Raw genomic sequence first — 14,792 nt, forward strand, 5'->3', positions numbered from 1 at the left:
GACACTGCTTTCAGCAATAACTCAGTGTCTAGATCATTCTTCTGATGAGAGGGCAAGAAAGCATCTTTTGCATCACTAAATGCATTAATTAAATCTTTATAACTGTCTGATATCTGCAGTTTCACATTCATGATGATAACTTATTCACTTTTACAAACTCTCATTACATAGAAGAGTTTACCACCATCAATAAGTTCATTTAGAGAAACTAACTTAATTTTTGTCATAGAGTCTAATTCACTCTGTTTACAAAACTCAAGTGACAGATTTTCAAATGAAACAACAGAATCATGACAGTATAGTCAGAAGAGATCTAACATTATGTTCTCAGATATATTAACAATCAATGCTTGCTCATTAAACATCTGTCAATTATTCATAGTATTTTGTGTCTCAAAGAAAATGTTCATAATTTCTTCAGATACTAACTTTAAATGATTCTTTTCTGCAGTCTTCATCTCAACATTCATCTTATGAATCTTCAGATCCAGTCTTACTGCAAGCTTCAGACTTATGATCAGAAAGAAATATAGTGAGTCTGTCACAGCAGTTCACTTAACTTCTTTTTCTATTTCAGAGTTACAAACTCTGATGAACAATGTGATTGAGAAAACAGTTTGTAGTTCAGACAACTTTAATTGCTTGATATTCATTTTATCTACAGACTGCTTCTCAAACTTCTATTTCTTCTTTGACTTGATGCACTTATTCACATAGTGATCAGTCTCATCACAATTGTAGCAAGCATTCTTATCTGATTTTCCACCCCACTTTGAGTTCATAAACTGAGAATTGAAGATTTTCTGATGTTGATTTTCTTTCTGTCACAATGAGATTCAGATCTTGTTTCTATAACTCTGATCTTGTGATTCATGGACTCAATTTAAATAGAATGGTGTTCCATCACAGTTGATGTTTATCTCAAGATGAATTGTGACTTCAGATTGAAAGTGAAACTCTTGACACTAGATTGTAATTGCATTGCAACTGTCTGAATCTCATTCAGTTTCTCTGGGAGATCTTTCTGTTCATCCAGCTTATTGTGCATAGATTTGTCATATTGTCATAGAAAAAGATGTTTAATGAACTTATTCACACTCTGTGTCTCTTCACTCACTTATTGCAAATGTTGTTGGAATCATTACAATCAGTCAAAATCTGATTCATCATCTCTTTTATGAAGATCTAGCTTTAGTTCTATTGTATCTATTTCCTTTAATAATTCACTACATTTTTCATACATAGCATATTTTAAGTTCAGTTCAGATGTTCAGAGTGAAGTTCTGAGCTGAGTGTGATTTTCAAAGATCTTTCTCATTATAGTTCAATTCTGTGACTGCATACTTCAGAGTTTCATTGTTCTTCAGATCACTAGCATCTCAGATGAATTCTATTTGAGAGATAAACTGTCAGTAGACTGCATAGTTCTTAATTTAATAGTTGATCTTGTATTATGAAGACTTGATGACTGAACTCTTCTTTGAAGAATTTAAATTAAAGATCAGAACATTAAGTGATTCTGTTCATTCATGCTTTCTATTAAAAGTTTGTAAACTCTGCTGTAGTTCTTAAATTCTTTTCATAAGATGTATCTGCTCTCTTAAGTTCTCAAGAGATTCTATGTTTTCTGAAGATGATTTCTCAGTCTGAGTTATGCTTTCATTCAGATTTATTGTCACACTTGGTGTTTCAGTTAACTCTGATACTGAGAAAAAAGTTGAGAATTCAGTTTGATCTCAGTTGTTCTGTTTTATGAAAATCATTGTTGGGCTATCTACTTATTTAAGTGGCAAACTGTGAGGATTGAATGGTTGCAGGTAACATGACAATGACTTACAGTTTTCATAAATGAGATTAGATTGAGTGAGAGATGATTACAAAGAGATCTAAGCATGAGAGAGAGAGAGAGATAACTTATATTACTACAACAGTATCTAGAGTCTCTAGATATGTTGCCACTGATCTTTATAAAGAAGCATCTGTGGCAGATTTTGTATGTTCAGCTTTGCTAGTGAGATCATGTAATCAGTCACAAAGTTTACAAATCTTAGATGTCATGAAGCATGATCATCTAAGCATCAAGAAGATTTTACAAATCTCTTTTAGATGATGGAATGAATATAAGAAGACTGCAGTGTGGAGTCTTACAACTTTACAGAAGTGAAAGAGAAGACTGCTGATTTCTGAGTCTTCTCAACATTCATTTCACTCTGTACAGTAGTGATAGTAGTGAAAGCATCTCAGTCAATTTCATCTGATACTGTGAAGAAGAAAGAGAAATCTCTGTACAGCTCTGAAGCAGTATTAAACATTCTTTTATTTATCTGTATGATGAAAATTATTGTATCATTGAGCAGATTCATCAGATTGTCATCTATTTGTTTCAGTATTGTGACATTTTGTCTTTGTGTCACTGTCACAGCATGAGATATTGACTGCTCAATTGTTTGAAGACAAGAGACAATAACTGACATCATACAATAAATTTAAATCTTCTCTGAATTCTCCACATTGAACAGAGATACTTGCACTTGCTGTGAGAACTTAGTGTCATCTGATCTGACAAAAATAAAATCACTTCAGACCATATGTGCAGAGAATTCATGCCATAGAATCACAGAGTTCTGTAGAATAATCATATACAGTGTATTCAGTAGTTTTAAGTATCTCTGTGCAGTCAGATCATTCTGATCTCTCTCTTTTTCATTATATCATATGGAAGATGATGGAAGAGTAGACTGCAATGTCTTCTCAAAGAAATTAAATTAAGTTATTCACTCATTCATTTATGATCAGAGTGTCTTCTTCAGTGCTGATGATAATTCAATTTTTGTATGAGACAAATAGTAGCTCTTCTGCTTTTCTGAACAAAAGTCTGTTATTGCTTGTACAAACTTCTGAAGAATGTGGCTGAGATAGCAGTTGATGAGTGCATCACTATTTTACTGATCATTCTGATAAATTTATGTCTCACTGACATCAGCAAGTCCAGCATGCTTTGCTTCTTGAGATTGTCTGACATGTGTTTTTTTTAAAAAAAGAAGATTTGTTGCCTTAAAGATCTTGATAATTTAGTAACAGTGAGAATTGTATGAGAGAGAGACAGTGAGATTTATACTCTTCAGAATATGATTGTCATATCAAAATTCTCAACACTAAAAGTTTAGAACAGACTCTTTTAATATATTTCATCATATGAAGAGATAGAATGTCAACATACTTATGATGTAAAGCAGAGAATCTTTGTGTTGTATAACTACTTCAGTCATTCAAAAGAATTGATTTCTTCATTATTCATGATGAGAATCAAGAGATTGCAAGATATTAATCTCTCATTTCTCTGAGAAACTGTAAACAGATCAGTTATCTGTGTCATACAGTGACTCTCTCTCTGTAAGAGAAGACTGTGGCTCATCAGAAGATCAGCTGCTATATAAAAATAGCATTTTATCTAATCTGTCTTTAGACTTCTAGCTGTTCAGCAGTACTGTATCATTCATATGAAGATCTCTGTGATATATTCATTTTGTAAAGTATTAACTTCATGATTCATATACTGCTCTCACTTTCATCTGTGCTCTCTAGTGAAATGGACATGAATAATTGAAAACAATATGATTACACAAGAAGTAGAATGATTGTTAAATTCAGCACTTGTTTAATATTGACAGAGATTTATAAGAGCTGCACAGTAGATCTTAACAGAGCTTTTTCTCAGAGTCTGTATGATTTCATTGTCATCTCTATTCATACACTCTCTTTTATGACAACAGAGCTGAATCTTTTGGTCAATGATTTTCTTCTGCAGAAATAATGCTGTTTTTACTTCTGTAATCATCTCTTCATTTTCATATTTCTTCTCAGTACATCATTTCTGCATGCTGTACAAGAGTCAGATCATTAGCAAGCAATTTCACAGTTTAACAGAGCTGCATAGTAGTAAGTAAAGACTCACTCACTCTTCATTTCTGCTGCTTTGCACTGTATGCTCTCTGTGTGATCTTTAATCAGTTCATATGAATCTCATTCAGTGTCTTCTCAGTACTCTGAAACAACTTAATATTTAAAGCTACTTATAGCTTCTCTTGTAAAACTGCTGAATCTTCTCAGCATATAGATGTCATATTTCTAGAGCATGGAGATTATATACTGTTCTGTATGATGCAAAACAACAGAGAGCTGCTTGACAAAATCATCATCATGCATGACAAGCTGTACAGTGATGTAACATTCACAGCTAGTCTATCTTGGATCTAGTATGATAATTTGCCCCACTAAAGTTAGACAGCATCTTGGCATAACTTACATAGTAACACAGATTATAACACATACTAATTTACCTCTGTATAATCTGTGGTATTAGCATCAATACTTTTACTTTCACAATTAAATGAATGACATCTGTGTTGACACATGTAATTAAAAATTTTACTTCTCTAAATTATTATTAATATATTTATAAGTATCACTATCATCTATATTCAAATTAACTGATTTTAAATATTTTCATTCTGCAGTTGAATTACATTTAGAACTTCATCAATACTTTTGCTCAATTATTGTAACTTTATTATATAAGCATAAAAGATAACTAAAAAGTTCTTACTGTTCTACAGAATTCAAAAATCATGAATAATTAATTTGAAATTTTTCAGAGATGAGAAAACTTCTGAAAAAGAATTAAAACATATTTAAAACTGAGAAAAAAATGAGACTTTTATGAGTATTTTAAGCTGAAATTGAAACTGATGATCAAATTTTAAGAAAAAACTGAAAACAACTGAGTTGTGTTTTTTGTTCAGTTTAGTTTCTTGAGATTTTTATAGTAATTTGTTCAGTGAGTCTACATTGTTTCTCATAAACAATAGACTACTATCTATATAGTATGTTGGAAGAATTTCTGCAGACACAACACTCTTTTCATCTGAAATAAGATTAAGTAGTGACATCTGAAAGTGAAGTTGAGAGTCAGTCTTAATCAGTGTTTCTTCTTATATAACTGTCTATGATATTGTCTTTTATAAAGCTAGGACTCAAGATAAATAGATGCACACAGTAGTAGTAATTAAATAGTTATCACTGATCTGTATTATGAAGTTATAACTTGTCAAGTTCTGATAATCTGATTATCACAATGTCTCTCTAAAAAACTCATTCAGTATAACTTGAATATCAGCCAGCTTGGCAGCATGAGTTAGAGTTTGTGTTATTTGGGGCCCTCATATGGTGATTGGCAGGCTGTAGAATTACTATGCCAAAACAGTACATGTGCAGACAGACTGATAGCTTAGTAATTAGAGAGCTTAGTAATTACACAGCTGATTACACAGCATGCAGACTGATTAGTAAGCTTCACCACACATAATGTCAAGATCAGAAGTCTACACAGCACACAGACTGATTACTAAGCTTCAGTGTGCATTGTGTCAAGATCTTTTAAATACACTAGACTATATTGAACCTAGTATGATAACTTCCCTCACTAAAGTTAGACAGCACTTTGGCATAACTTACATAGTAATGCAGATTATAACACATGCTATTCTTTCTCTGTATAACTACTAGTTATCTTTCTCTCTCTCATACTTAGATCTCTTTGTAATCTTTTCTCACTTAATCTAATCTCACTTACAAAGACTGATGAATCATTATCACATTATCCACAACCCCAATTCTCACAATTAATAATTTATACAAGCAGTACTACGGTGGTAACCTTATTGCTGTAACTCTATTAGGAAATAAAGTTTGAAATAAACTTTTATAGAATAAGATTTGAATTAATCTCAAAAGAATTATAGATCAAACTTTATATTTAATCAAGATTTATGTATATGACTCTGTAAATGTTATAGAAGTTATACATGTTATACACATGTAATTTAAGACAATATATAGTATATAAATTTGATTATATTTGAGAATGTTATATTCTCACAACACTGAATGAAGAATGATATTCACAATGATAAATTAAAATATATGTATTAATGCAGTCAATCATGTCTACTCTAGCTCAGAAAAAATTTCTATATTCAATGATGCATATAAAATTCATTAACAAAGTCATTATTGAGAAAATGTTATTCTTTTTTGACTTCTTTTACTATAATTATTAACTCTAGCAACAACACATACTTTCAGTGCACATGCTTTCAGTGAGGACACTGATCTTTAAAACATATTCTGTGATAACTGACATGGAGCCTCCCTTACTGTACATAATTATGAAAGTAGCTAGATAGAAATAGTTAGTTAGTAAGTACCTCAAGCCTATCAATGAAGCTTGAAGGGAGATGGAGAATCATCTACTACACAACCAAAATTGCACAGACATTCCATAGCTCTTCCAGACCAGGTAGCATATTTACATTTCAAACTCAGTGAGTAAGTGACAAGTGTTATAAAAATAAAATTTGAAAACAGTTGTGAAATTTTGAATTTTCTCACAAACCTTTCTTTTGCTCAAAGGTTGATGCATTTCTTCCAACCAAGTTTTAGGTAATATCTCCCATTGTCAAGAAGTACATAGCAACAAAAAGCAAAAAAAAGCAACTCAGACTTTAAGATAATCCTTATTTTCCACAGTGACACTTTTGGTCATGTGGTTCACTTTATACACACCAACAAGTCGAGAAGCGAGTTCGAACTGGACAAGCATCAGCCATCATAGTGAATAAGCAACCACTTTGCGCACTTACCATATTATTTCGAAGGGAGATAACAATAAACTGCGCGTTCTTTGTGCGCTCTTTGATATAAGAGGCAACAATAGAAACCTGTTGGAAGATCAGAATACGTCAACGTAAAGCCTACAGGTCCGCTCCTGCAAAGTACCTACATTTCTAAAGTCCAAAGCGGCATCGATTTCATCCATGACGTACAGCGGAGTGGGCTTATAATGATGCAAAGCGAACACTAGGGCAAGGCTCGATAAAGTCTTCTCCCCTCCTGAGAGGTTACTAATATTCTTCCAGCTCTTTTTCGGTGGCATAACAGAGAACAATATACCCTCTGAGAATGGATCAAGCGAGTCCACAAGCTCGAGTTCCGCATTGCCACCCATGGTAATCATTTGATACATTTCTTTCAAGCGAAGAGAGATCGTATTGAATCCCTCCATAAATCCGGTCAAGCGGAGCGAACGGAGGGTGTCGAGACGAGATTTAGCATTTTCTCGAGAAACGAGAACCGCCGCTAGGTCGGCAGATCGAGACTCGTGCTCCGCTACTCGACGTCTATATTCACCTAAAACTGATACGTCCACCTGGGTATCCTGAGTTTTTTCCTCTAAAGCAGCTATGACGGCTTTCAATGATTCCTTATTCATGCCAGAAAGCTCATCTTTGCTGAAAACGGGTAGGTGGTCCGAGATTTGCTCCTCGCCGAGATCACTCAAATTCTGAACCTCTAACTTGGACAATTTGTCCTCCCAGTATTTGCCTCTCTTCTGATTTTCGACCAAAACCTTTTGGTTTTCATCTAGTTTATTCCGCATCTCTATCTCACTCGCACGAGTTTCATTAAGCTCGATTGTTTTCTCATCTAGTTCTGCTTTCAGGGTTGCCAGAACTTCCTTTCTGGCGAGCAAGGCCTAAAACAGCATTAGCGAGCTACGTATTCTTCAATGTGAATACTTACGTCTTGTGAAGTTTCAGCCTTCTCTTTCATTTTCGATGTCGTGATTACCTGGCCTTCTATTTCTTGAGTGAGTCTATCAAGTTCCTCTGCTAAATGCTCGAGTTCTGCTTCACAGTTAGAGCGTGACTTTTCATGCTTCACAAGCAACTTTTCTGTTTTCGATTTTGCTATCTCGGCATTTGACACTTCATCTGTAAGAAGCGAAATCTGTTCTTTAAGTCCATCAACCTGGGCCTTCTGTCCCCGAAGCCTCACGCCGCCAATCTCCATGATCTTATCTTGCAAGGTTTGTATCTCTTTTTCTATGCCGCCTTTCTCTTTATTTAATTGATCTGTTTGGGTTTCCAAAGTCAAAATATGTTCCTCAAGGGTAGTAACGCTGTCGTCATCATCCTGTGATGGTTTGTGTTCAGCAACTAGTTCTTTCACACGACGATTGGCATCTGTTAAATTCCGTCTGCTACTCTCAATCTCCAAATGAAGCTTTTGCATGACAGTTTCGATTTTAGGAATCTCATCCATTATTTCCTTAACTGATACCTCCAACTGCCGTTGTCTCTCCTGGAATGCCTGGAACCTCTTCTCCATGTAATCACGCTCCGCATCAAGTTTAAGCACTTGATCCTTAGAAACATCAGCAACCCTTTTCGATGACATGGCTCCTCTAGTAACCCGAGAGCCGCCTCCACTCATCGTACCGGATAGGTCAATAAGCTGACCATCGAGGGTGACAACCCTCCATCTTCTAGGCCCGTAAGCTATTTTATTCGCCTGCTCTAAATCTTTAGCCACAAGCGTATTTTGCAAAACACTGAAAAACGCAGGGCTAAATTTCGGGTCGACAGCCTTTACTAGATCAAATAATCGGGGTACACTGTCCGGAGTAAAGACTGGCGACATGTCCCTACGAGGTAATTTATCCAACAAGATAAAATTGGCTCGACCAAGATTGTTCTTGCGAAGGTATTCGATACATTGTTGGCCAACTTCCACGGAATCAACTACAAGATTGTCAAGTGCCGGGCACGCAGTCGAGATAGCCACGTCAAAATTTTCGTCGATTGTCCCTAGATTGCCCAGTCGCCCGTGAAATCCCTCGATGCGGCCTGATTCTCTCAGTCTCATCAAGCCAGAAAGAATATTCCCCTGGTTCTGAGTGCTTGTTAAACTAGCCCTCGCCTCCTCGGCTTTTTGTCTAGCACTGGATAGGCGAGAACGATAATCTGATTCCTTTTCGGAAAATTTGCGTAGTTCAGTCATGGCAGTCTGCGCATCATTTTCGAGCTCAATTTTTTTTGTGCGACGTTGTTCTAGCTCTTCGGTTTTGGCGATGACACCATTTTGAAAGGAAAATACCCTGGCTTGAGCCTCTTCCAAAGCAATCGCACCTGCACCAGATTTCTCACGAAGTATATCCAGCTCGCTTTGGGCGACAGCTATTGCAGACCTTTTTTCGTTTACTTTCTTGTTCCATGGTTCCAATTCCTTTTGCTTCTCAGCGATCAGTTCTGAAAGGCCTTCAGTCTTGCCTTTCAGGCTTTCGCGGATTGAAAAAAGTTCTTTTTCTTCGTATTTCATTTCATTCTCAAGCAAAGCAATCTCGGCGGCCTTTTTCTCAATGTCGTCCCTGTGTTTTTCTGCCAAACTTGCGCACTCCGAGGCTGCCAGACGACTAGATTGCATTGCTTTTTCCAGTTTCTTTTGTTTACTAAACATAAATTTGCGCTTTTCCTCCAGTTTGACAGACTCTTTATCATACTTCGACACCTCTTTCATGGCGGTCTGTGTTTCTGCCTCCATAGCTTCCAATTCGTTTATTCGCTGCTTGAATTGGCGCTGAAGAATCTTGATACCGTCTTCACTGCCCTGATGTTTTTCGAGCTCGAGATTCAGCAGTTCTTGTAACTGCAGGATAGCCTCCTCAGTAACCCTTCTGTTATCATTGCATTCGGCGATATAGATTTGATAAAGTGAGGATTGCTTTTCAGCGAGTTCATTCTCATCTCTAATGAATGCTAAAGCTTTGTTTTTCTTATCCTCCAGAGAAGACTTTTCCTTTTCAACATGTTTAACACGGCTATTCTTCTCCGCACACACTTCGTTCAGCGTTTCAACCTCAGCCGCAGCTTCGTCAATAGGAGACTTATACTTCGAAGTGCCTATGATATCTTCCAAGTACTCAAGCAGGCCATCATCGTGTTCGTTAGCAGCTTTTGGTTTCATTTGAGAAATGGACTCGACTTCGCCTTGCAGAATGAGGAATCGCTTGTGATCCAGGTCAATTCCCCGATCTTTTAAAAAATTAGTAACTGCTGTAAAACTAGTCTCTTTGCAGTCCATATAATATTTGCTTGTGTTATTTTTGAAGGCCCGCCGAGAAACTACAAGCCGAGATTCAGGAACGGTCTCGAGCTTCCCTCCCAGGAGATCCAAGACTTCTTCGAAATGGACTTCGACTTCACAAAAAGGAAGGCTGGGAAAATTAGCAGAGTTATGAATGAGTGCCGAAATTTTCCCCTGCCTCATTTTACTTGCACGAAAGCCAAAAACAAAAAGTAACGCATCAATCACATTGGATTTACCGGAGCCATTAGGCCCGACCACAGAAGAAAATGACACGTGGAAGGGGCCAACAACCTGCCTACCAGCGTAGCTTTTGAAATTGGTCAAAACCAAATGTGTGATAACCATTCGGGTATTCAGTTCCGTAGACCGTTGCGTTGGGGCAGCACTCGACTTTGGACTATCCATCGGGTTTTCTCCTATAGAAGGCCGCCAGTTGGTTGTTATTGTAGAAGATGGTTCACTGCCATATGAATGGTTGGGCTTTGGTATATCAATTGATGCTATTCCACTCCCCTTGAAAGAGGAGACGGGTGGCTCCTGTTGGCATGGTATCGAGGAGAATGCAGGCTTGGAAACACCAGGCGTTACGCTGCGGCGGCGCAACTTTGTTGATAGTGGAGCTAATGAGCTGCTACTCTCTGCGAGAACCAGCGAAGACTCGTTATGCTTAAGAGTAATGTGAGCGGAGAGAGGGGGACTAGGTTCTGGAGACAGTGAGGGCGCCGGGGTTGGGAAAAAGGATACATCCATGGCAGAATTGGCTGAAAACATACGAGCGCTCCAGTTTGTTGTGTTTCGCCGTAACCTCGAGGCAGCTCCGGAATTAGGAGGGGGAGGCGGGCCTCCACAACGGGGATGTGATAGATCAGTAGGCGAGCTAACCCTTGAACGTGGCATAGTGGCCTTGCGAGTCTGAGAGGTGAGGGATTGCGTCTTGCGTTGAGATGTACGTCGCGTTGTTCGATCTAAGGTGGGAATGAACTCCTCACCGCCCTTACTCTGTGATCTGGTAGAAACTAGATCACCGGTCGACCGGAACCCACCACCAGAGATTTCTGGGGTTCCGGGCCTCTTTCGGGGGGCGGATTGCGAGGGGAGAGATGGTAATGTAGATGACATGACAGTCAAGAAAGGCCAGGAGTTCAGCCCTGTTTACTTGTACTCCGTAACTATACGCGAAAATGCCAAAACATGGCGCGTTCACAAGAGCCACTAGTTACATAACTAACTAACTAGTTACCTGTTAACTAGTTAACTAACTAACTACCTAGTTAATTTCCTTATGAGCGGAAAATATTTATTACGAGTTCCGTCGCTTACCCAACCATTTTGATCCATTTTTTGCACCAGCAAGCTGCTTCTAAGAGAATCAGCTAAGGCGTTACGTTGGTAGAATATTTTCCGTCTCTCTACGGTTATGATCAGTTGTTCGATTTGACATCAGGTTTTGCCAGCACTACTGCCTCGCTGCTTTTTGATATGGCTACCAACAAATCTGCCTTTATCTCACTTTTCTCTTTTCGCGTTCCCAAATTCTTATCTGGCCCACGGCAATGTGCTCGTCATCTCCACAAAACAATCAGACGGAGCCCTCCTCCTCCTCCTACTCCATTTGTTCCAGATACCAAGACATTTCTCACGCTCATCGGCCGCAATATGTCGAAATTCAGCGATAAAATAAACTCCTGGGAGCAATTATTCACAACCTCCTCACAGGGATTTTGCGACCTTGGAATCGAACCTGCACGGCAAAGACGGTACCTACTTCGGTGGGTGGAAAAGTTTCGGCGCGGGGAGTATGGTGTTGGGGGACATTCAGATCATGTCACGGATGGAGTAGCGGAATTTCGTGCTGTTGAGGTTCCGCGACCGAAAATAATGACAAAAACAAGTGGCAGCGATACTGGAATACCTCCTCTTATCCAACTAGGCACTGCTACAACCTCTCCAGGATGTAAATGGGTGATTGTAAACCTACCCGTTGGCGAGACTCAAGTGAATAGTGAGAATTTCTCAATAAAGAAATACCCCGGAATTAAGCTCTATCGTGGGAACAAGATAAGAGGCCCTTACCTCAAGTTACTCCCCGGCGCAAATGGAACCGCAGCAAGTCTTTCTGTGCAAGAGGGGTTATGGGAGCACAAGCAAGGCCGAAAAATTGATGGCGGTGAGAGGCGAAGAGCGGAGGTCCGGGCGAAGCGACGAATTGCAGAGGCAAAGAAAGGGTGACCATGAGTATAATGTGCCATCCGCATTTGTATATGTATGTACATTAAATGGATTTGATTTAGCGACTGCTTTGAAGCCTTTTACAAAAGCCGAGTACTCAATACTTTGACAAGTTGTTACTTACACTGTACTCCAGGTACTCCGTACAGTATCTAGTACTATGAAGCTGACTTTAGTCTAAACATTAGATAAGAAAAAGAATAATACAAATATAAAAAGAAAAAGCAATTACAAGATACATGGTGTTGGGATGTAAAAATTATACGTCTAAGTACGGAGTCGTACCGGGAAGGACATTAAAACCTCTGTTAAGTAAAATTCTGTGCCACGATGCGTAGAGAGGAAGGGAAGAATCATTGTTTCGAAGGCATTTGTTTGCGTCTCTCCCAATATACCTTCGGGTTGCCCAAGGGTTTAGAAAAAAGCGACTAGCAATCATTAGTGAATCGGGCCCTGATAAAAATTTTCAGACACACTCACAGAGTAATCTGTATCAGGTATTTCCTGATTGTCTCCGTCAAGCTTTTTCAATTTAAGAGACCTTACTAGCGCCGCAGTGATTGTTCCTAGCTGTACGTATGCAAATTGCTCTCCAATGCAACGATGGCGGCCAGAACCGAAGGGAAGATAGGGGCTGTTTGCACCTTTGCTGACAAGACCATAACCGTAATCAATCTTTTCATCGCTATCATCTGATGCACTTGTGGCATTCACAGCGCCACCTTTCTCCCATCGATGTGGATCCCATTTCATGGGCTCCGGGAAGTAATCGGGCATACGTGATACAACACCTGGTGCGGCAAGAAGATTGTGTGTAATCGGGATAACATAATCAGTTCCTTCCACAGGCATTGGGGATTTCACAGCACGAAGAATCGAGTGAATGGGGGCGTGGAGTCGAAGAGTTTCCTTGATGACATTTGCGTGAAGCTCGAGGCGCTGAAGAGACTCATAGGTCAATGGGGGAAGATCGGGGCCTAAAACTCGTAATTGTTCCTGGTACAGTTCCTCCAAGATATCAGGGCGGCTTGCAAGTCGAAGAACAATCCATGAACCTGTCGACGAAGAGGAGTGTTGACCAGCCATCAACATTGCAATCATCATATGGGCAACTTCGATGTCAGGAACTGGAGTTCCGTTCTTGTAAACAGAAGACATCAGATTCCACACCATGTCTTCCGAGTCCTTTTTGCCTCCAGCGGCCCTCCTCTCATGAATAATGTCTGTATAGATTTGTGCCATTTTTCTCTGGGCTCTATCACGCTTTCGGTTATGTGGCAGCGGAGCCCAGGGAAACATAAAATTGATAGCAGCAAAGCCCATGTCTAGATCGGCGTACAGTTCAGCAAAGCTCGAGTCGAATTTTTCCCGGACTTCCTTTCCTTGAAGTGACCGAGAAGCGGTATAGATCGTAATTTCAGCAACGGATTTCGCGACGTTAAAAATACCAGAATTCCCCTGAAAAGTTGCCGATTTATCAAGGTAGTTTTCAACCTCTTTGGTGATGAGAGTGACGTAGGAACGCAGTGCCTCTGAAGTAAGGCCAAACTTGACAAACTGAAGGAATGAGCTCTAAATATTTCAAAGCAAAAGGTTCAGTATTACCTTTTTTTGCTCCATTAATTTGGCATTGGGACAGTCGTAAACAACATGCCTGCCGAAAACAGGCGTTGTCAAAGGCGAATAAACTTCTTCCGCGCAAACGTCCTTGAGTTTACCGTTGAGAATAAAGTCATTACCTTTTGTTCCTAGGAAAACAGTAGTCTTTTTGCCGAGAAGCACGAATGTGAAAATGTCGCCATACTATTTGTTGTCCAGAGAATATCAGAATTCAATTCAAACCAAGACGCTTTCCCCAGTGGCACTTTTTCCAAAACATACCTTTTCCCGGCAGGAGAAAAAAAACTTATAGGGATCAATGCCATAGGTAACCGTGCTGCCAATTATCGGAAACCAGTGAAATACCAATGGAGGCTCATTTGGATTTTTAAAGAAAGTCTGCTTTAAAACGTTCACGATAACAGAGATGGTAATAAATGAGCCTAGGGCCAACGAGGACAATACCCAGAGAGATTGGGTCGAGCAAGTTTCGCAAAAATGCGATAAAAAATCAGCAAGAAGTCCCATATCTGCCCAAAGAACTACTGTAGAATCACAGCGTTTGGAAGGGGAGCCGAAGATCCTTCAGGAGAAAAATAATGCGTTAGGCTTCGAATGGTTGGTACACATTAGTTAGTTAGTTACCTAGTTACACGGGATTCCGTACGGAAACATCAATACAGAAACGCTTACATAAGCTCATGTTACAGGTTTAGTCACGCCATCATGGAAGCTGGATCGACCGGACAGGCTTGAATTGGCAACTAGCAGCAAGGTATTGGCTGTAACTACTCCGTATGTCTTACAGATCCAAAACAAACATATAAACCAATATACGGAGCTTCTGTGTTGAGCAACACTGGCAGTTGTTAGGCGTGACGTGAGTGGCTCTCGGCGGCTATATGAGATCTGATCTGATAGGAGAATATCCATGGAATGTGTAATGCCGGGGAAGAATTATCTGAAATCTAAAAAGA

General features: G+C 39.0%; 3 protein-coding genes across 3 annotated transcripts; 1 reads left to right on the forward strand and 2 right to left on the reverse strand.

The window, feature by feature from the left end:
* Positions 1-6,556: 6,556 nt before the first annotated feature.
* Positions 6,557-11,106, reverse strand: SMC4 (Structural maintenance of chromosomes protein 4; the record flags this gene model as incomplete). The annotated part of the gene is made up of 4 exons (XM_049252850.1): positions 6,557-6,649; positions 6,702-6,779; positions 6,842-7,594; positions 7,642-11,106. The coding sequence occupies 4 exons, from the start codon at positions 11,104-11,106 to the stop codon at positions 6,557-6,559; spliced, it is 4,389 nt and encodes a 1,462-aa protein (XP_049108019.1).
* Positions 11,107-11,466: 360 nt separating this feature from the next.
* On the forward strand, positions 11,467-12,216 carry FYV4 (telomere length regulation protein; the record flags this gene model as incomplete). Its single annotated transcript, XM_049252851.1, has 1 exon — positions 11,467-12,216. The coding sequence occupies one exon, from the start codon at positions 11,467-11,469 to the stop codon at positions 12,214-12,216; it is 750 nt and encodes a 249-aa protein (XP_049108020.1).
* Positions 12,217-12,654: 438 nt separating this feature from the next.
* ERG11_1 (Lanosterol 14-alpha-demethylase) lies at positions 12,655-14,343 on the reverse strand (the record flags this gene model as incomplete). The annotated part of the gene is made up of 3 exons (XM_049252852.1): positions 12,655-13,773; positions 13,822-14,019; positions 14,098-14,343. 3 exons carry the CDS (start codon positions 14,341-14,343, stop codon positions 12,655-12,657), a joined length of 1,563 nt encoding a protein of 520 aa, XP_049108021.1.
* Positions 14,344-14,792: the final 449 nt, after the last annotated feature.

Source organism: Ophidiomyces ophidiicola (genome assembly GCF_022830035.1).
Source record: "Ophidiomyces ophidiicola strain CBS 122913 chromosome Unknown scaffold_14, whole genome shotgun sequence".
Taxonomy (NCBI): Eukaryota; Fungi; Ascomycota; class Eurotiomycetes; order Onygenales; family Onygenaceae; genus Ophidiomyces; species Ophidiomyces ophidiicola.